This window comes from Pristiophorus japonicus, chromosome 19 (assembly GCF_044704955.1).
Source record: "Pristiophorus japonicus isolate sPriJap1 chromosome 19, sPriJap1.hap1, whole genome shotgun sequence".
Lineage (NCBI taxonomy): Eukaryota > Metazoa > Chordata > Chondrichthyes > Pristiophoridae > Pristiophorus > Pristiophorus japonicus.
This window is the reverse complement of record NC_091995.1, coordinates 43,726,635-43,748,822: the sequence shown is the minus strand read 5'-3', so window position 1 is coordinate 43,748,822 and position 22,188 is coordinate 43,726,635. Positions and strand designations below refer to the sequence as shown.

Here is a 22,188-nt window from a genome sequence, read left to right as displayed (position 1 = left end):
CACCAGGGGGCACACATTTAAGTTGTATAGGGCTAGATCTAGGTTAGATGTCAGGAGGTGGTTCTTTTCACAGAGAATAGTAGATCTCTGGAACAAGCTGCCCCTTCACGTGTTGGGTGCAAACTCGCTGAATTCTTTCAAGTAAAAGCTGGATTTGTTTCTGGCTGCGGCGGAGATCACCTCTTACAGAAGGTCAATTACTGCAGGGAATTCAAGGCCAGGGTGATCTATGGACTAGTTTCCATCGCCTGGATGGGTCAGAGAGGAATTTCCCAGATTTTATTTCCCAAATTGGTGTGGGTTTTTTAAGCTGTTTATTTGCCTCTCACAGGAGATCAAAGGGTTTCGGGTGGGGTGGAGTGTATATGTTGTGATACACAAGGTATCGGGATTGTGTGGGACAGGCTCGATGGACCAGGTGGTCTTTACCTGTCCATCAATGTTCATATGTTCGTATGGCCCCCGCCTCGCCAACCCTCCTTCCCCCTGTCTCCCCCCCCCAGCATGTGACTGGTCTACCCTTCCAGGTCCCATCAATGAGCTGGCTGGTCAATTACGAGCAGTTTCCAGGAGTACTGCAGCCCTGTCTGGCTCAGGTATCGGAAAGTGGACTCAGCCACAGAATATCGCTTCCAACCTCCAAGTATTTTCCCACGGAGTCAAACCTGTCCCAACGCCACACCCTCACCAGGGATAAATTAGGAGCAGTCAGCTCGTCGTGTGATGTCCTTTTCCAAATCCTTCCCCTCCCCTTCACCCCCCTGCCACTCCCCGCCCCCCCGCCAATCCTCCGTCAATAAAAGCAGTGAACAGTTATCACTGGGTCAATCTGTAATGTGCACCCGGCTCAGTGAATGTCGGACAGTCTGTCGATACTTACAGGAGGACCATCAGCACCAGGGATTCCAGGCAGTCCAGGTTTTCCAGTTGGACCCTGCAGGAAGGAAAACCAGGAAGGAACATTAGTCCAATTTCTCCTCACCCTGAATCAAAACCAACAACAACAAAACCTGCATTTATATAGCACCTTTAACATAGTAAAATGTCCCAAGGCGCTTCACAAGAGCGTTATTAATCAAAATTTAACACCGAGTCATGTAAGGAGATATCAGGACAGGTTACCAAAAGCTTGGTCACAGAGGTAGGTTTTAAGGAGCATCTTAAAGGTGGAGAGAGAGGCAGAGAGGTGGAGAGGTTTAGGGAGGGAGTTCCAGAGTTTAAGGCTCAGGCAGCTGAAAGCACGGCCACCAATGGTGGGGCGATTAAAACCAGGGATGCTCAAAAGGCCAGAACGGGAGAAGCGTAAAGATCTCGGATAGTTGTGGGGCTGGAGAAGGTTACAGAGATAGGGAGGGTCGAGGCCACGGAGGGATTTGAAGACAACACTCAACTGTGTAATTGTGCTGTTCCCCTCAGTGTCAGATGGAGAACCACAGCCGAGCTTCCCGCCATGTGTGTGTGAGTGCTGAGGGTGTGAGATCAGCCCTTGTATCTCTGTCCTGGGCGGATTCCCCTCGGGGCAAGTATACACACGTGCTGCCTTGCCGTTGAACAGGTGCACTGAGGTTGGACGGAGGGGCCGGGATGAGCCTGGATTGTTGCACCAACGACGGAACTCTCGCACTTTTCCCTCTCCCATTTCCTTTCCTTCTCCCCCTGAAAGCACCAACTCCGGTCGGGGAGGGAATGTGCCACAAGCACCAGCCTACATTCCTGTCGCCCACCCAAGCGGCCAAGCTAATCGACAGGGTAGAGGGTTGCCGCTGACCCCAGTCCCGCCCGCACTTTCCGTTGCCAGGCGCCAGTGGAGGGGGGCCGGGAGTGTGGGGGTTCTTGTGGAGTTTGTTTGTAACTGAGATCCAGGAACTCAGCGCAGACCTGGGATCCCCAGGACTGTACGACCCAGAACCACACTGTGCGGTGAATTTAGCAACATTAGTACATAAGAAATAGGAGCAGGAGGAGGCCCTTCGGCCCTTCGAGCCTGCTCCGCCATCTAATAGCTCTCAACTTCACTTTCCCACACTATCCCCATATCCCTTGATTCCCTCGTGCCCAAAAATCTAGCGATTGAATATACTCATCGACTGAGCCTCCACTGCCCTCTGGGGTAGAGAATTCCAAAGATTCACCACCCTCTGAGTGAAGAAATTTCTCCTCATCTCAGTCCTAAACGGCCGACTCCTTGTGCTGAGACTGTGCCCCCTGGTTCTAGACACTCCAGCCCGGGGAAAACATCCTCTCATCATCTACCCTGTCAATCCCTCCCTGAATCCTAGAACTTTCAATGAGTTTTATACGATTCATTAAAAAGCCCAATAGATGACAGGATAATGTTCGGGATTGATGGTCACTGATCACCACCATGAGGAATTCCTCAGACAGACCTCGACACACTCACACATCCCACATTGGGCGGCCAATGTTTGGACTTCCTGTTGCAAGATCGGACTTTTTAGAAAAGAAATGATGAAATGATGAGCAAAGCACCCCTTCCTCCCCAGCTCCGATAATTGAGCGAGCCTGAACTTTGGACTGAAGCACAAGGCTTAATACAAGAACATAAGAAATAGGAGCAGGAGTAGGCCACCTGGCCCCTCGAGCCTGCTCCGCCATTCAATACGATCATGGACTCAGCTCCACTTCCCCGCCCGCTCCCCATAACCCTTCACTCCCTTATCGCTCAAAAACCTGTCTATCTCCACCTTAAATATATTCAATGACCCAGCCTCCACAGCTCTCTGGGGCAGAGAATTTCACAGATTTACAACCCTCTGAGAGAAGAAATTCCTCCTCATTTCCGTTTTAAATGAACCGACTGGGGAATCCAGCCCCAAACGGTTGTGCAAGAAAGTGAGCACGAGAATGAAAATAAGAGACATTGAATGTAATCATTCTTGGACTGCGAGGCTGGTATCTGTAAGTCAGGGGGGCACATCAGCGTTGGCAGACTGGGCAACGAGTTGGCATCTCGCACAGGGGTTTAATCAGCCGACTATGAATGATGGAGATCTCCTGCACATGTGACTCACCTTGTGACCGGGAGGTCCCATAGCTCCCTGAGGACCAGGAATACCCTGCAGGAGAGGAGAGAGAAGAAGATAAGATCAGTGGGAGATTGGAACCAGTCAGCATCATGTTCCATCTCCAGCACATCTGGAACTGGCTTCCTTGAGACATGTCTCACTTCGAATGGGCTTGGCCTCATCGCCACTCATATCATCCAAGACAACCCCTCAGGCAGGTCCAAATCCACAATAGACCAGAGCCAGGCTTGTCTGCTCTCGTCTAAACTTCAGACTGTGCCAATCAGGGGGAAAAAACAGTGTGCATCAGCCTGTTGTGTGCCAGGTAGGGAAGGGGCACAGGGTTTATGCACCAGGTCTGTCCCAGATGGAATGGCACACTGTTTATAGACGGGGGGATAGAAATCTGCTTGGAGGTTCCTCAGGCGTTAATGTCGGGCGGCCACTAAATTTAGTGGCGGGAAATCTTTAGCGAAGGGAAAAGCAAAATTCACTTTCTGCACCGAGAGTGGAGCAGAACGCTGAGGGAAACGGTCCACACTTCTCTTGTGGCGCTAGGCCGGGTGAGCAACTGAATATCCCGCGCTCGTTGTGCCCTCAGGGAGGCCTCGCTGCAAAACAAAAAAAATCGGAACAAAAAACATTCCCTATATGTCACTCACCCCAAATAAAGTTAAATTGCAAAAAAAAATCTCTCACTCACACTTACCCGATGCAGTCGTTCCTTCCCTTCGCCTCCCCCGGGACAGCTCTGCAGACCAGCTTTCTCTGGCGGGGTCACTAGGGGGTGCTACAGGGGCAGTGCAAACCGAATGTTGCGGCCGTGCTGATACCGGGGGCATTGCACACCGACACACCCTCCCGGACAATGCTCCTCAGCGCCGGAGGTACCGGCACACCGAATTTGTCAAATACCGCGAATGTTGACGCTAAGCGGCTGCAAACCCTTCAGTGACTCTGCAGCGCAATCCACCCAAATGTCTCCTCCCAGGGTCTGCACCAGATAGGGAAGGGGCTGTGTTTATAGACCGGGCCTGTACCAGGCAGGGAGTGTTACACTGTTGATAGACTGGGCCTGTCCCAGGCAGGGAGTGGTACACTGCTGACAGACCGGGCCTGTACCAGGCAGGGAGTGGTACACTGCTGACAGACCGGGCCTGTACCAGGCAGGGAGTGGTACACTGCTGACAGACCGGGCCTGTACCAGGCAGGGAGTGGTACACTGCTGACAGACCGGGCCTGTACCAGGCAGTGAATGGTACACTGTTGATAGACCGGGCCTGTACCAGGCAGTGAATGGTACACTGTTGATAGACCGGGCCTGTACCAGGCAGGGAGTGGTACACTGCTGATAGACCGGGCCTGTACCTGGATAACGAGGTCGGTGGATTACCTGAGCTCCGGGGATCCCTTGTTGGCCGGGTGGTCCGGGTTCTCCTTGAGGCCCCTGTTTAAGACAAATCAGATCCCACATTAAGATTCCCAGCACGCAGAGCAGGACAAATTGATGATTGGAATTTAAAAACAGAAATCACATACAAGGTTTCCTTTGGGGCCATGGGGTCCGTCCATTCCACGCACACCCTGAAACACAGAAGAGACCTTGCTTAACAACATTTCATCCTGGCAATGGAACTAGTGTTGGCACATTGGACAAAGAGGCAGAAATCAGCCCAAGAACATTCTCACAGCTCTCCCAGTTCCCTTGTTGATAATTCCAAAGAGTAATGGAGTGGGGGGGGGGAGAGGGGTGGAAATATGTCCCCCACAAGATGAGGGATGGAGGACTCCCAATTTAGACACTCATACAAGCGCTCGAATGCCAGGTGCAGCACAAGTAGATGTGGATCGAAGCCCCCTCTAGATTGTCCCATCAATCGACCTCTGCTCCAGCATTATCGCAACACGCAATTGAACCAGTGCGATGCTCACACCTTCCTGCAACAGCCATATTTTGGACTTACCGAATAGAATTGCCAATCAGTGCCAAATTCAGGTTTACCTCTGTCAGGCACACTCACAGCCATTTTGGTACTCAGCTCATGTCTGACAAAAACTTCTATAGCGACCAGAAAAGTGAGACGGGGACAAGAAAGAGAGAAAGACTCAATTTATGGAGTGCCTTTCACAACCACCGGATGTTTCAAAGCGCTTTACAGCCAATGAAATACTTTTGGAGTGTAGTCACTGTTGTAATGTAGAACACACGGCAGCAAATTTGCGCACAGCAAGCTCCCAGCAATGTGATAATGACCAGATAATCTGGTTTTGTTAAGTTGATTGAGGGATAAATATTGGCCCCAGGACACCGGGGCTAACTCCCTAGCTCTTCTTCGAAGTAGTGCCATGGGATCTTTTATGTCCAACTGAGAGGGCAGGCGGGGCATCGGTTTAACGACTCATCCAAAAGACAGCACCTCCGACAGTGCAGCACTCCCTCAGTGTCAGCGTAGATTTATGTGCTCAAGTCCCTAGAGTGGGGCTTGAACCCACAACCTTCTGACGTAGAGGCAAAAGTGCTGCTGGGAGAATGAGGGGGTCTCACACACTGGGGGAGAATGAGAGGGTCTCACACACTGGGGAGAATGAGAGCGTTCCACACACTGGGGAGAATGAGAGGGTCTCACACACTGGGGAGAATGAGAGGGTCTCACACACTGGGGAGAATGAGAGCGTCCCACACACTGGGGGAGAATGAGAGGGTCTCACACACTGGGGAGAATGAGAGTGTCTCACACACTGGGGTAGAATGAGAGGGTCTCACACACTGGGGAGAATGAGAGGGTCTCACACACTGGGGAGAATGAGAGGGTCTCACACAGTGGTGAGAATGAGAGGGTTTCACACACTGGGCAGAATGAGAGGGTCTCACACAGTGGTTAGAATGAGAGGGTCTCACACACTGGGGAGAATGAGAGGGTCTCACAAACTGGGAGAATGAGAGGGGCTCACACACTGGGGGAGAATGAGAGGGTCTCACACACTGGGGAGAATGAGATGGTCTCACACACTGGGGAGAATGAGAGGGTCTCACACACTGGGGGAGAATGAGAGGGTCTCACACACTGGAGGAGAATGAGAGGGTCTCAGACAGTGGATAGAATGAGAGGGTCTCACACACTGGGGAGAATGAGAGGGTCTTACAGTGGGGGAGAATGAGAGGCTCTCACACACTGGGGGAGAATGAGAGGGTCTCACACACTGGGGGAGAATGAGAGGGTCTCACACACTGGGGGAGAATGAGAGGTTTTCACACACTGGGGGAGAATGAGTGGGTCTCACACACTGGGGAGAATGACAGGGTCTCACACACTGGGGAGAATGAGAGGGTCTCACACACTGGGGGAGAATGAGAGGGTCTCACACACTGGGCAGAATGAGAGGGTCTCACACAGTGGGGAGAATGACAGGGTCTCACACACTGGGGAGAATGAGAGGGTCTCACACACTGGGGGAGAATGAGAAGGTCTCACACACTGGGGGAGAATGAGTGGGTCTCACACACTGGGGAGAATGAGAGGGTCTCATAGTGGGGGAGAATGAGAGGGTGTCACACACTGGGGGAGAATGAGAGGGTCTCACACACTGGGGGAGAATGAGAGGTTTTCACACACTGGGGAGAATGAGTGGGTCTCACACACTGGGGAGAATGAGAGGGTCTCACACACTGGGGATAATGAGAGGATCTCACACACTGGGGGAGAATGAGAGGGTCTCACACAATGGGGGAGAATGAGAGGGTCTCACACTGGGGAGAATGAGAGGGTCTCACACACTGGGGAGAATGAGAGGGTCTCACACACTGGGAAGAATGAGGGGGTCTCACACACTGGGGAGAATGAGGGGGTCTCACACACTGGGGAGAATGAGGGGGTCTCACATATTGGGGAGAATGAGAGGGTCTCACACACTGGAGGAGAATGAGAGGGTCTCACACACTGGGGGAGAATGAAAGGGTCTCACACTGGGGAGAATGAGAGGGTCTCACACACTGGGGAGAATGACAGGGTCTCACACACTGGAGAAGAATGAGAGGGTCTCACACAATGGGGGAGAATGAGAGGTTCTCTCACAGTGGGGAAGAATGAGAGGGTCTCACACACTGGGGAAGAATGAGAAGGTCTCACACACTGGGGGAGAATGAGAGGGTCTCACACACTGCGGGAAAATGAGAGGGTCTCACACACTGGGGGAGAATGAGAGGGTCTCACACACTGGGGGAGAATGAGAGGGTCTCATACACTGGGGAGAATGAGAAGGTCTCACACACTGGGGCAGAATGAGAGGGTCTCACACACGGGGAGAATGAGAGGGTTTCACACAATGGGGGAGAATGTGAGGGTCTCACACACTGGGGGAGAATGAGAGGGTCTCACACACTGGGGGAGAATGAGAGGGTCTCACACACTGGGGGAGAATGAGAGGATCTCACACACTGGGGGAGAATGAGAGGGTTTCACACACTGGGGGAGAATGAGAGGGTTTCACACAATGGGGGAGAATGAGAGGGTCTGACACACTGGGCAGAATGAGAGGGTCTCACACAGTGGATAGAATGAGAGGGACTCACACACTGGGGAGAATGAGAGGGTCTCACAAACTGGGGAGAATGAGAGGGGCTCACAAACTGCGGGAGAATGAGAGGGGCTCACACACTGGGGAGAATGAGATGGTCTCACACACTGGGGAGAATGAGAGGGTCTCACACACTGGGGAGAATGAGAGGGTCTCACAAACTGGGGAGAATGAGAGGGGCTCACACACTGGGGGAGAATGAGAGGGTCTCACACACTGGGGAGAATGAGATGGTCTCACACACTGGGGAGAATGAGAGGGTCTCACACACTGGGCAGAATGAGAGGGTCTCACACACTGGAGGAGAATGAGAGGGTCTCAGACAGTGGATAGAATGAGAGGGTCTCACACACTGGGGAGAATGAGAGGGTCTTACAGTGGGGGAGAATGAGAGGGTCTCACACACTGGGGGAGAATGAGAGGGTCTCACACACTGGGGGAGAATGACAGGGTCTGACACACTGGGGGAGAATGAGAGGGTCTCACACACTGGGGGAGAATGAGTGGGTCTCACACACTGGGGAGAATGACAGGGTCTCACACACTGGGGAGAATGAGAGGGTCTCACACACTGGGGAGAATGAGAGGGTCTCACACACTGGGGGAGAATGAGAGGGTCTCACACACTGGGCAGAATGAGAGGGTCTCACAGACTGGGGGAGAATGACAGGGTCTCACACACTGGGGAGAATGAGAGGGTCTCACACACTGGGGGAGAATGAGAGGGTCTCACACACTGGGGGAGAATGAGAGGGTCTCACACACTGGGGAGAATGAGAGGGTCTCATAGTGGGGGAGAATGACAGGGTCTCACACACTGGGGGAGAATGAGAGGGTCTCACACACTGAGGGAGAATGAGAGGTTTTCACACATTGGGGAGAATGAGAGGGTCTCACACACTGGGGAGAATGAGAGGATCTCACACACTGGGGGAGAATGAGAGGGTCTCACACAATGGGGGAGAATGAGAGGGTCTCACACTGGGGAGAATGAGAGGGTCTCACACACTGGGGAGAATGAGAGGGTCTCACACACTGGGGAGAATGAGGGGGTCTCACACACTGGGGAGAATGAGGGGGTCTCACACACTGGGGAGAATGAGAGGGTCTCACACACTGGAGGAGAATGAGAGGGTCTCACACTGGGGGAGAATGAGAGGGTCTCACACACTGGGGGAGAATGAGAGGGTCTCACACACTGGGGGAGAATGAGAGGTTTTCACACACTGGGGAGAATGAGTGGGTCTCACACACTGGGGAGAATGAGAGGGTCTCACACAGTGGTGAGAATGAGAGGGTCTCACATATTGGGGAGAATGAGAGGGTCTCACACACTGGAGGAGAATGAGAGGGTCTCACACACTGGGGGAGAATGAAAGGGTCTCACACTGGGGAGAATGAGAGGGTCTCACATACTGGGGAGAATGGGAGGGTCTCACACACTGGGGAGAATGAGAGGGTTCACACACTGGGGAAGAATGAGAGGGTCTCACACATTGGGGGAGAATGAGAGGGTCTCACACACTGGGGGAGAATGAGAGGGTCTCACACACTGCGGGAGAATGAGAGGGTCTCACACACTGGGGGAGAATGAGAGGGTCTCACACACTGGGGGAGAATGAGAGGGTCTCATACACTGGGGAGAATGAGAAGGTCTCACACACTGGGGGAGAATGAGAGGGTCTCACACACGGGGAGAATGAGAGGGTTTCACACAATGGGGGAGAATGAGAGGGTCTCACACACTGGGGGAGAATGAGAGGGTCTCACACACTGGGGAAGAATGAGAGGGTCTCACACACTGGGGAGAATGAGAGGGTCTCACACATTGGGGAGAATGAGAGGGTCTCACACACTGGGGGAGAATGAGAGGGTCTCACACACTGGGGAGAATGAGAGGGTCTCACACACTGGGGGAGAATGAGGGGGTTTCACACACTGGTGGAGAATGAGAGGATCTCACACACTGGGGAAGAATGAGAGGGTCTTACAGTGGGGGAGAATGAGAGGGTCTCACACACTGGGGGAGAATGAGAGGGTCTCACACACTGGGGGAGAATGAGAGGGTCTCACACACTGGGGGAGAATGAGAGGTTTTCACACACTGGGGGAGAATGAGTGGGTCTCACACACTGGGGAGAATGACAGGGTCTCACACACTGGGGAGAATGAGAGGGTCTCACACACTGGGGAGAATGAGAGGGTCTCACACACTGGGGGAGAATGAGAGGGTCTCACACACTGGGCAGAATGAGAGGGTCTCACACAGTGGGGAGAATGACAGGGTCTCACACACTGGGGAGAATGAGAGGGTCTCACACACTGGGGGAGAATGAGAGGGTCTCACACACTGGGGGAGAATGAGAGGGTCTCACACACTGGGGAGAATGAGAGGGTCTCATAGTGGGGGAGAATGAGAGGGTCTCACACACTGGGGGAGAATGAGAGGGTCTCACACACTGGGGGAGAATGAGAGGTTTTCACACACTGGGGAGAATGAGTGGGTCTCACACACTGGGGAGAATGAGAGGGTCTCACACACTGGGGAGAATGAGAGGATCTCACACACTGGGGGAGAATGAGAGGGTCTCACACAATGGGGGAGAATGAGAGGGTCTCACACAATGGGGGAGAATGAGAGGGTCTCACACACTGGGGAGAATGAGATGGTTCCACACACTGGGGGAGAATGAGAGGATCTCACACACTGGGGAAGAATGAGAGGGTCCCACACACTGGGGGAGAATGAGAGGGTCTCACACACTGGGGGAGAATGAGAGGGTTTCACACACTGGGAAGAATGAGAGCGTCCCACACACTGGGGAGAATGAGAGGGTCTCACACACTGGGGAGAATGAGAGGGTCTCACACACTGGGGAGAATGAGAGCGTCCCACACACTGGGGGAGAATGAGAGGGTCTCACACACTGGGGAGAATGAGAGGGTCTCACACACTGGGGAGAATGAGAGGGTCTCACAAACTGGGGAGAATGAGAGGGGCTCACACACTGGGGGAGAATGATAGAGTCTCACACACTGGGGGAGAATGAGAGAGTCTCACACACTGGGGGAGAATGAGAGGGTCTCAAACACTGGGGAGAATGAGAGGGTCTCACACACTGGGGTAGAATGAGAGGGTCTCACACACTGGGGAGAATGAGAGGGTCTCACACAGTGGTGAGAATGAGAGGGTCTCACACACTGGGCAGAATGAGAGGGTCTCACACAGTGGATAGAATGAGAGGGTCTCACACACTGGGGAGAATGAGAGGGTCTCACAAACTGGGGACAATGAGAGGGGCTCACACACTGGGGTAGAATGAGATGGTCTCACACACTGGGGGAGAATGAGAGGGTCTCAGACAGTGGATAGAATGAGAGGGTCTCACACACTGGGGAGAATGAGAGGGTCTTACAGTGGGGAAGAATGAGAGGGTCTCACACACTGGGGGAGAATGAGAGGGTCTCACACACTGGGGAGAATGAGAGGTTTTCACACACTGGGGGAGAATGAGTGGGTCTCACATACTGGGGAGAATGAGAGGGTCTCACACACTGGGGAGAATGAGAGGGTCTCACACACTGGGGAGAATGAGAAGGTCTCACACACTAGGGAGAATGAGAAGGTCTCACACACTGGGGAGAATGAGAGGGTCTCACACACTGGGGGAGAATGAGAGGGTCTCAGACAGTGGATAGAATGAGAGGGTCTCACACACTGGGGAGAATGAGAGGGTCTTACAGTGGGGGAGAATGAGAGGGTCTCACACACTGGGGGAGAATGAGAGTGTCTCACACACTGGGGGAGAATGAGAGGTTTTCACACACTGGGGGAGAATGAGTGGGTCTCACATACTGGGGAGAATGAGAGGGTCTCACACACTGGGGAGAATGAGAGGGTCTCACACACTGGGGAGAATGAGAAGGTCTCACACACTGGGGAGAATGAGAAGGTCTCACACACTGGGGAGAATGAGAGGGTCTCACACACTGGGGGAGAATGAGAGGGTCTCACACACTGGGCAGAATGAGAGGGTCTCACAGTGGGGAGAATGAGAGGGTCTCACACATTGGGCGAGAATGAGAGGGTCTCAGACACTGGGGAGAATGAGAGGGTCTCACACTGGGGGAGAATGAGAGGGTCTCACACTGGGGGAGAATGAGAGGGTCTCACACACTGGGAAGAATGAGAGGGTCTCACACTGGGGGAGAATGAGAGGGTCTCACACACTGGGGGAGAATGAGAGGGTCTCACACACTGGGGGAGAATGAGAGGTTTTCACACACTGGGGAGATTGAGTGGGTCTCACACACTGGGGAGAATGAGAGGGTCTCACACAGTGGTGAGAATGAGAGTGTCTCACATATTGGGGAGAATGAGAGGGTCTCACACACTGGAGGAGAATGAGAGGGTCTCACACACTGGGGGAGAATGAAAGGGTCTCACACTGGGGAGAATGAGAGGGTCTCACACACTGGGGAGAATGGGAGAGTCTCACACACTGGGGAGAATGAGAGGGTTCACACACTGGGGGAGAATGAGAGGTTCTCTCACAGTGGGGAAGAATGAGAGGGTCTCAGACATTGGGGGAGAATGAGAGAGTCTCACACACTGTGGGAGAATGAGAGGGTCTCACACACTGGGGGAGAATGAGAGGGTCTCACACACTGGGGGAGAATGAGAGGGTCTCATACACTGGGGAGAATGAGAAGGTCTCACACACTGGGGGAGAATGAGAGGGACTCACACACGGGGAGAATGAGAGGATTTCACACAATGGGGGAGAATGAGAGGGTCTCACACACTGGGGGAGAATGAGGGTCTCACACACTGGGGGAGAATGAGAGGGTCTCACACATTGGGGAGAATGAGAGGGTCTCACACACTGGGGAGAATGAGAGGGTCTCACACACTGGGGAGAATGAGAGGGTCTCACACACTGGGGGAGAATGAGAGGGTCTCACACACTGGGCGAGAATGAGAGGGTCTCACACACTGGGGGAGAATGAGAGTGTCTCATACACTGGGGTTATGAGAGGGTCTCACACACTGGAGGAGAATGAGAGGGTCTCACACAGTGGATAGAATGAGAGGGTCTCACACACTGGGGAGAATGAGAGGGTCTCACAAACTGGGGAGAATGAGAGGGGCTCACACACTGGGGGAGAATGAGAGGGTCTCACACACTGAGGAGAATGAGATGGTCTCACACACTGGGGGAGAATGAGAGGGTCTCACACACTGGGCAGAATGAAAGGGTCTCACACACTGGAGGAGAATGAGAGTGTCTCAGACAGTGGATACAATGAGAGGGTCTCACAATGAGAGGGTCTCAGACAGTGGATAGAATGAGAGGGTCTCACACACTGGGGAGAATGAGAGGGTCTCACACACTGGGGGAGAATGAGAGGTTTTCACACACTGGGGGAGAATGAGTGGGTCTCACACACTGGGGAGAATGAGAGGGTCTCACATACTGGGGAGAATGAGAGGGTCTCACACACTGGGGAGAATGAGAGGGTGTCACACACTGGGGGAGAATGAGAGGGTCTCACACACTGGGCAGAATGAGAGGGTCTCACATAGTGGGCGAGAATGAGAGGGTCTCACACACTGGGGAGAATGAGAGGGTCTCACACAGTGGTGAGAATGAGAGGGTCTCACATATTGGGGAGAATGAGAGGGTCTCACACACTGGAGGAGAATGAGAGGGTCTCACACACTGGGGGAGAATGAAAGGGTCACACACTGGGGAGAATGAGAGGGTCTCACACACTGGGGAGAATGGGAGGGTCTCACACACTGGGGAGAATGAGAGGGTTCACACACTGGGGAGAATGAGAGGTTCTCTCACAGTGGGGAAGAATGAGAGGGTCTCACACATTGGGGGAGAATGAGAGGGTCTCACACACTGGGGGAAAATGAGAGGGTCTCACACACTGCGGGAGAATGAGAGGGTCTCACACACTCGGGGAGAATGAGAGGGTCTCACACACTGGGGGAGAATGAGAGGGTCTCATACACTGGGGAGAATGAGAAGGTCTCACACACTGGGGGAGAATGAGAGGGTCTCACACACGGGGAGAATGAGAGGGTTTCACACAATGGGGGAGAATGAGAGGGTCTCACACACTGGGGGAGAATGAGAGGGTCTCACACACTGGGGGAGAATGAGAGGGTCTCACACACTGGGGAGAATGAGAGGGTCTCACACATTGGGGAGAAGGAGAGGGTCTCACACACTGGGGGAGAATGAGAGGGTCTCACACACTGGGGAGAATGAGAGGGTCTCACACACTGGGGGAGAATGAGGGGTTTTCACACTGGGGGAGAATGAGAGGGTTTCACACAATGGGGGAGAATGAGAGGGTCTCACACTGGGGGAGAACGAGAGGGTCTCACACACTGGGGGAGAATGAGAGGGTCTCACACACTGGGGAGAATGAGAGGGACTCACACACGGGGGGAGAATGAGATGGTCCCACACACTGGGGGAGAATGAGAGGATCTCACACACTGGGGAAGAATGAGAGGGTCCCACACACTGGGGGAGAATGAGAGGGTCTCACACACTGGGGAGAATGAGAGGGTCTCACACACTGGGGGAGAATGAGAGGGTCTCACACTGGGGAGAATGAGAGGGTCTCACACACTGGGGAGAATGAGAGGGTCTCACACAGTGGTGGGAATGAGAGGGTCTCACACACTGGGGGAGAATGAGAGGGTCTCACACACTGGGGGAGAATGAAAGGGTTTCACACTGGGGAGAATGAGAGGGTCTCACACACTGGGGGAGAATGAGAGGGTCTCACACACTGGGGAGAATGAGAGGGTCTCACACACGGGGAGAATGAGAGGGTCTCATATAATGGGGGAGAATGAGAGGTTCTCACACACTGGGGAGAATGAGAGGGTCTCACACACTGGGGGAGAAAGAGAGGGTTTCACACACTGGGGGAGAATGAGAGGGTCTCACACACTGGGGGAGAATGAGAGAGTCTCACACACTGGGGGAGAATGAGAGGGTCTCACAAACTGGGGGAGAATGAGAGGGTCTCATACACTGGGGAGAATGAGAAGGTCTCACACACTGGGGGAGAATGAGAGGGTCTCACACGCGGGGAGAATGAGAGGGTTTCACACAATGGGGGAGAATGAGAGGGTCTCACACACTGGGGGAGAATGAGAGGGTCTCACACACTGGGGGAGAATGAGAGGGTCTCACACACTGGGGAAGAATGAGAAGGTCTCACACACTGGGGGAGAATGAGAGGGTCTCACACACTGCGGGAGAATGAGAGGGTCTCACAGACTGGGGGAGAATGATAGGGTCTCATACACTGGGGGAGAATGAGAAGGTCTCACACACTGGGGGAGAATGAAAGGGTCCCACACTGGGTAGAATGAGAGTGTCTCACACACTGGGGAGAATGGGAGGGTCTCACACATTAGGAGAATGAGAGGGTCTCACACACTGGGGGAGAATGAGAGGTTCTCTCACAGTGGGTAAGAATGAGAGGGTCTCACACACTGGGGGAGAATGAGAGGGTCTCACTCACTGGGGGAGAATGAGAGGGTCTCACACACTGGGGAGAATAAGAGGGTCTCACACATTGGGGAGAATGAGAGGGTCTCACACACTGGGGGAGAATAGGAGGGTCTCACACACTGGGGGAGAATGAGAGGGTCTCACACACTGGGGAGAATGAGAGGGTCTCACACACTGGGGAAGAATGAGAGGGTTTCACACACTGGGGGAGAATGATAGGGTTTCACACAATGGGGTAGAATGAGAGGGTCTCACACTGGGGGAGAATGAGAGCGTCTCACACACTGGGGGAGAATGAGAGGGTCTCACACTGGGGGAGAATGAGAGGGTCTCACACACGGGGGGAGAATGAGATGGTCCCACACACTGGGGGAGAATGAGAGGATCTCACACACTGGGGAAGAATGAGAGGGTCTCACACACTGGGGGAGAATGAGAGGGTCTCACACACTGGGGAAGAATGAGAGGGTCTCACACACTGGGGGAGAATGAGAGGGTTTCACACAATGGGGAGAATGAGAGGGTCTCACACTGGGGGAGAATGAGAGGGTCTCACACACTGGGGGAGAATGAGAGGGTCTCACACACTGGGGAGAATGAGAGGGACTCACACACTGGGGGAGAATGAGAGGGTCTCACACACTGGGGGAGAATGAGAAGGTCTCACACACTGGGGGAGAATGAAAGGGTCCCACACTGGGTAGAATGAGAGTGTCTCACACACTGGGGAGAATGGGAGGGTCTCACACATTAGGAGAATGAGAGGGTCTCACACACTGGGGGAGAATGAGAGGTTCTCTCACAGTGGGTAAGAATGAGAGGGTCTCACACACTGGGGGAGAATGAGAGGGTCTCACTCACTGGGGGAGAATGAGAGGGTCTCACACACTGGGGAGAATAAGAGGGTCTCACACATTGGGGAGAATGAGAGGGTCTCACACACTGGGGGAGAATAGGAGGGTCTCACACACTGGGGGAGAATGAGAGGGTCTCACACACTGGGGAGAATGAGAGGGTCTCACACACTGGGGAAGAATGAGAGGGTTTCACACACTGGGGGAGAATGATAGGGTTTCACACAATGGGGTAGAATGAGAGGGTCTCACACTGGGGGAGAATGAGAGCGTCTCACACACTGGGGGAGAATGAGAGGGTCTCACACTGGGGGAGAATGAGAGGGTCTCACACACGGGGGGAGAATGAGATGGTCCCACACACTGGGGGAGAATGAGAGGATCTCACACACTGGGGAAGAATGAGAGGGTCTCACACACTGGGGGAGAATGAGAGGGTCTCACACACTGGGGGAGAATGAGAGGGTCTCACACACTGGGCGAGAATGAGAGGGTCTCACACACTGGGGGAGAATGAGAGTGTCTCATACACTGGGGTTATGAGAGGGTCTCACACACTGGAGGAGAATGAGAGGGTCTCACACAGTGGATAGAATGAGAGGGTCTCACACACTGGGGAGAATGAGAGGGTCTCACAAACTGGGGAGAATGAGAGGGGCTCACACACTGGGGGAGAATGAGAGGGTCTCACACACTGAGGAGAATGAGATGGTCTCACACACTGGGGGAGAATGAGAGGGTCTCACACACTGGGCAGAATGAAAGGGTCTCACACACTGGAGGAGAATGAGAGTGTCTCAGACAGTGGATACAATGAGAGGGTCTCACAATGAGAGGGTCTCAGACAGTGGATAGAATGAGAGGGTCTCACACACTGGGGAGAATGAGAGGGTCTCACACACTGGGGGAGAATGAGAGATTTTCACACACTGGGGGAGAATGAGTGGGTCTCACACACTGGGGAGAATGAGAGGGTCTCACATACTGGGGAGAATGAGAGGGTCTCACACACTGGGGAGAATGGGAGGGTCTCACACACTGGGGAGAATGAGAGGGTTCACACACTGGGGAGAATGAGAGGTTCTCTCACAGTGGGGAAGAATGAGAGGGTCTCACACATTGGGGGAGAATGAGAGGGTCTCACACACTGGGGGAAAATGAGAGGGTCTCACACACTGCGGGAGAATGAGAGGGTCTCACACACTCGGGGAGAATGAGAGGGTCTCACACACTGGGGGAGAATGAGAGGGTCTCATACACTGGGGAGAATGAGAAGGTCTCACACACTGGGGGAGAATGAGAGGGTCTCACACACGGGGAGAATGAGAGGGTTTCACACAATGGGGGAGAATGAGAGGGTCTCACACACTGGGGGAGAATGAGAGGGTCTCACACACTGGGGGAGAATGAGAGGGTCTCACACACTGGGGAGAATGAGAGGGTCTCACACATTGGGGAGAAGGAGAGGGTCTCACACACTGGGGGAGAATGAGAGGGTCTCACACACTGGGGAGAATGAGAGGGTCTCACACACTGGGGGAGAATGAGGGGTTTTCACACTGGGGGAGAATGAGAGGGTTTCACACAATGGGGGAGAATGAGAGGGTCTCACACTGGGGGAGAACGAGAGGGTCTCACACACTGGGGGAGAATGAGAGGGTCTCACACACTGGGGAGAATGAGAGGGACTCACACACGGGGGGAGAATGAGATGGTCCCACACACTGGGGGAGAATGAGAGGATCTCACACACTGGGGAAGAATGAGAGGGTCCCACACACTGGGGGAGAATGAGAGGGTCTCACACACTGGGGAGAATGAGAGGGTCTCACACACTGGGGGAGAATGAGAGGGTCTCACACTGGGGAGAATGAGAGGGTCTCACACACTGGGGAGAATGAGAGGGTCTCACACAGTGGTGGGAATGAGAGGGTCTCACACACTGGGGGAGAATGAGAGGGTCTCACACACTGGGGGAGAATGAAAGGGTTTCACACTGGGGAGAATGAGAGGGTCTCACACACTGGGGGAGAATGAGAGGGTCTCACACACTGGGGAGAATGAGAGGGTCTCACACACGGGGAGAATGAGAGGGTCTCATATAATGGGGGAGAATGAGAGGTTCTCACACACTGGGGAGAATGAGAGGGTCTCACACACTGGGGGAGAAAGAGAGGGTTTCACACACTGGGGGAGAATGAGAGGGTCTCACACACTGGGGGAGAATGAGAGAGTCTCACACACTGGGGGAGAATGAGAGGGTCTCACAAACTGGGGGAGAATGAGAGGGTCTCATACACTGGGGAGAATGAGAAGGTCTCACACACTGGGGGAGAATGAGAGGGTCTCACACGCGGGGAGAATGAGAGGGTTTCACACAATGGGGGAGAATGAGAGGGTCTCACACACTGGGGGAGAATGAGAGGGTCTCACACACTGGGGGAGAATGAGAGGGTCTCACACACTGGGGAAGAATGAGAAGGTCTCACACACTGGGGGAGAATGAGAGGGTCTCACACACTGCGGGAGAATGAGAGGGTCTCACAGACTGGGGGAGAATGATAGGGTCTCATACACTGGGGGAGAATGAGAAGGTCTCACACACTGGGGGAGAATGAAAGGGTCCCACACTGGGTAGAATGAGAGTGTCTCACACACTGGGGAGAATGGGAGGGTCTCACACATTAGGAGAATGAGAGGGTCTCACACACTGGGGGAGAATGAGAGGTTCTCTCACAGTGGGTAAGAATGAGAGGGTCTCACACACTGGGGGAGAATGAGAGGGTCTCACTCACTGGGGGAGAATGAGAGGGTCTCACACACTGGGGAGAATAAGAGGGTCTCACACATTGGGGAGAATGAGAGGGTCTCACACACTGGGGGAGAATAGGAGGGTCTCACACACTGGGGGAGAATGAGAGGGTCTCACACACTGGGGAGAATGAGAGGGTCTCACACACTGGGGAAGAATGAGAGGGTTTCACACACTGGGGGAGAATGATAGGGTTTCACACAATGGGGTAGAATGAGAGGGTCTCACACTGGGGGAGAATGAGAGCGTCTCACACACTGGGGGAGAATGAGAGGGTCTCACACTGGGGGAGAATGAGAGGGTCTCACACACGGGGGGAGAATGAGATGGTCCCACACACTGGGGGAGAATGAGAGGATCTCACACACTGGGGAAGAATGAGAGGGTCTCACACACTGGGGGAGAATGAGAGGGTCTCACACACTGGGGAAGAATGAGAGGGTCTCACACACTGGGGGAGAATGAGAGGGTTTCACACAATGGGGAGAATGAGAGGGTCTCACACTGGGGGAGAATGAGAGGGTCTCACACACTGGGGGAGAATGAGAGGGTCTCACACACTGGGGAGAATGAGAGGGACTCACACACTGGGGGAGAATGAGAGGGTCTCACACACTGGGGGAGAATGAAAGGGTTTCACACTGGGGAGAATGAGAGGGTCTCACACACTGGGGGAGAATGAGAGGGTCTCACACACTGGGGGAGAATGAGAGGGACTCACACACGGGGGGAGAATGAGATGGTCCCACACACTGGGGGAGAATGAGAGGATCTCACACACTGGGGAAGAATGAGAGGGTCCCACACACTGGGGGAGAATGAGAGGGTCTCACACACTGGGGAGAATGAGAGGGTCTCACACACTGGGGGAGAATGAGAGGGTCTCACACTGGGGAGAATGAGAGGGTCTCACACACTGGGGAGAATGAGAGGGTCTCACACAGTGGTGGGAATGAGAGGGTCTCACACACTGGGGGAGAATGAGAGGGTCTCACACACTGGGGGAGAATGAAAGGGTTTCACACTGGGGAGAATGAGAGGGTCTCACACACTGGGGGAGAATGAGAGGGTCTCACACACTGGGGAGAATGAGAGGGTCTCACACACGGGGAGAATGAGAGGGTCTCATATAATGGGGGAGAATGAGAGGTTCTCACACACTGGGGAGAATGAGAGGGTCTCACACACTGGGGGAGAAAGAGAGGGTTTCACACACTGGGGGAGAATGAGAGGGTCTCACACACTGGGGGAGAATGAGAGAGTCTCACACACTGGGGGAGAATGAGAGGGTCTCACAAACTGGGGGAGAATGAGAGGGTCTCATACACTGGGGAGAATGAGAAGGTCTCACACACTGGGGGAGAATGAGAGGGTCTCACACGCGGGGAGAATGAGAGGGTTTCACACAATGGGGGAGAATGAGAGGGTCTCACACACTGGGGGAGAATGAGAGGGTCTCACACACTGGGGGAGAATGAGAGGGTCTCACACACTGGGGAAGAATGAGAAGGTCTCACACACTGGGGGAGAATGAGAGGGTCTCACACACTGCGGGAGAATGAGAGGGTCTCACAGACTGGGGGAGAATGATAGGGTCTCATACACTGGGGGAGAATGAGAAGGTCTCACACACTGGGGGAGAATGAAAGGGTCCCACACTGGGTAGAATGAGAGTGTCTCACACACTGGGGAGAATGGGAGGGTCTCACACATTAGGAGAATGAGAGGGTCTCACACACTGGGGGAGAATGAGAGGTTCTCTCACAGTGGGTAAGAATGAGAGGGTCTCACACACTGGGGGAGAATGAGAGGGTCTCACTCACTGGGGGAGAATGAGAGGGTCTCACACACTGGGGAGAATAAGAGGGTCTCACACATTGGGGAGAATGAGAGGGTCTCACACACTGGGGGAGAATAGGAGGGTCTCACACACTGGGGGAGAATGAGAGGGTCTCACACACTGGGGAGAATGAGAGGGTCTCACACACTGGGGAAGAATGAGAGGGTTTCACACACTGGGGGAGAATGATAGGGTTTCACACAATGGGGTAGAATGAGAGGGTCTCACACTGGGGGAGAATGAGAGCGTCTCACACACTGGGGGAGAATGACAGGGTCTCACACTGGGGGAGAATGAGAGGGTCTCACACACGGGGGGAGAATGAGATGGTCCCACACACTGGGGGAGAATGAGAGGATCTCACACACTGGGGAAGAATGAGAGGGTCTCACACACTGGGGGAGAATGAGAGGGTCTCACACACTGGGGAAGAATGAGAGGGTCTCACACACTGGGGGAGAATGAGAGGGTTTCACACAATGGGGAGAATGAGAGGGTCTCACACTGGGGGAGAATGAGAGGGTCTCACACACTGGGGGAGAATGAGAGGGTCTCACACTGGGGAGAATGAGAGGGTCTCACACACTGGCGAAAATGAGAGGGTCTCACACACTGGGGAGAATGAGAGGGTCTCACACACTGGGGTAGAATGAGAGTGTCTCATACACTGGGGTTATGAGAGGGTCTCACACACTGGAGGAGAATGAGAGGGTCTCACACACTGGGGAAGAATGAAAAGGTCTCATACTGGGGAGAATGAGAGGGTCTCACACACTGGGGGAGAATGAGAGGGTCTCACACACTGGGGGAGAATGAGAGGTTCTCACACAGTGGGGAAGAATGAGAGGGTCTCACACACTGGGGAGAATGAGAGGGTCTCACACTTCCGAGAATGAGAGGGTCTCACACACTGGGGGAGAATGAGAGGGTCTCACACACTGGGGAGAATCAGAGGGTCTCACACACTGGGGAGAATGAGAGAGTCTCACACACGGGGAGAATGAGAGGGTCTCACACTGGGGGAGAATGAGAGGGTCTCACACACTGGGGAAGAATGAGAACGTCTCACACACTGGGGGAGAATGAGAGGGTCTCACACACTGGGGGAGAATGAGATCGTCTCACACTGGGGGAAAATGAGAGGGTCTCACACACTGGGGGAGAATGAGAGGGTCTCACACACTGGGGGAGAATGAGAGGATTTCACACAATGGGGGAGAATGAGAGGGTCTCACACTGGGGAGAATGAGAGGTTCTCACACACTGGGGAGAATGAGAGGGTCTCACACACTGGGGAGAATTAGAGGGTCTCACACACTGGGGAGAATTAGAGGGTCTCACACACTGGGGGGAATGAGAGGGTCTCACACACTGGGGGAGAATGAGAGGGTCTCACACACTGGGGGAGAATGAGAGGGGCTCACACACTGGGGGAGAATGAGAGGTTCTCACACACTGAGGAGAATGAGATGGTCTCACACACTGGGGGAGAATGAGAGGGTCTCACACACTGGGCAGAATGAAAGGGTCT

At 53.7% G+C, this 22,188-nt stretch overlaps 1 protein-coding gene across 2 annotated transcripts in view; it reads right to left on the bottom strand.

The window, feature by feature from the left end:
* Positions 1-22,188, bottom strand: part of LOC139229844 (collagen alpha-1(V) chain-like) — a 255,106-nt gene that overhangs the window by 120,247 nt on the left and 112,671 nt on the right. For both annotated transcript variants that reach the window (XM_070861460.1, XM_070861459.1), the window contains exons 12-15: positions 4,566-4,610; positions 4,420-4,473; positions 3,033-3,077; positions 881-934 (exon numbers count right to left, since the gene is read on the bottom strand). In XM_070861460.1, the coding sequence (XP_070717561.1) occupies positions 881-934; positions 3,033-3,077; positions 4,420-4,473; positions 4,566-4,610 (198 nt within the window). The remainder of the gene's footprint in view (positions 1-880; positions 935-3,032; positions 3,078-4,419; positions 4,474-4,565; positions 4,611-22,188) is intronic.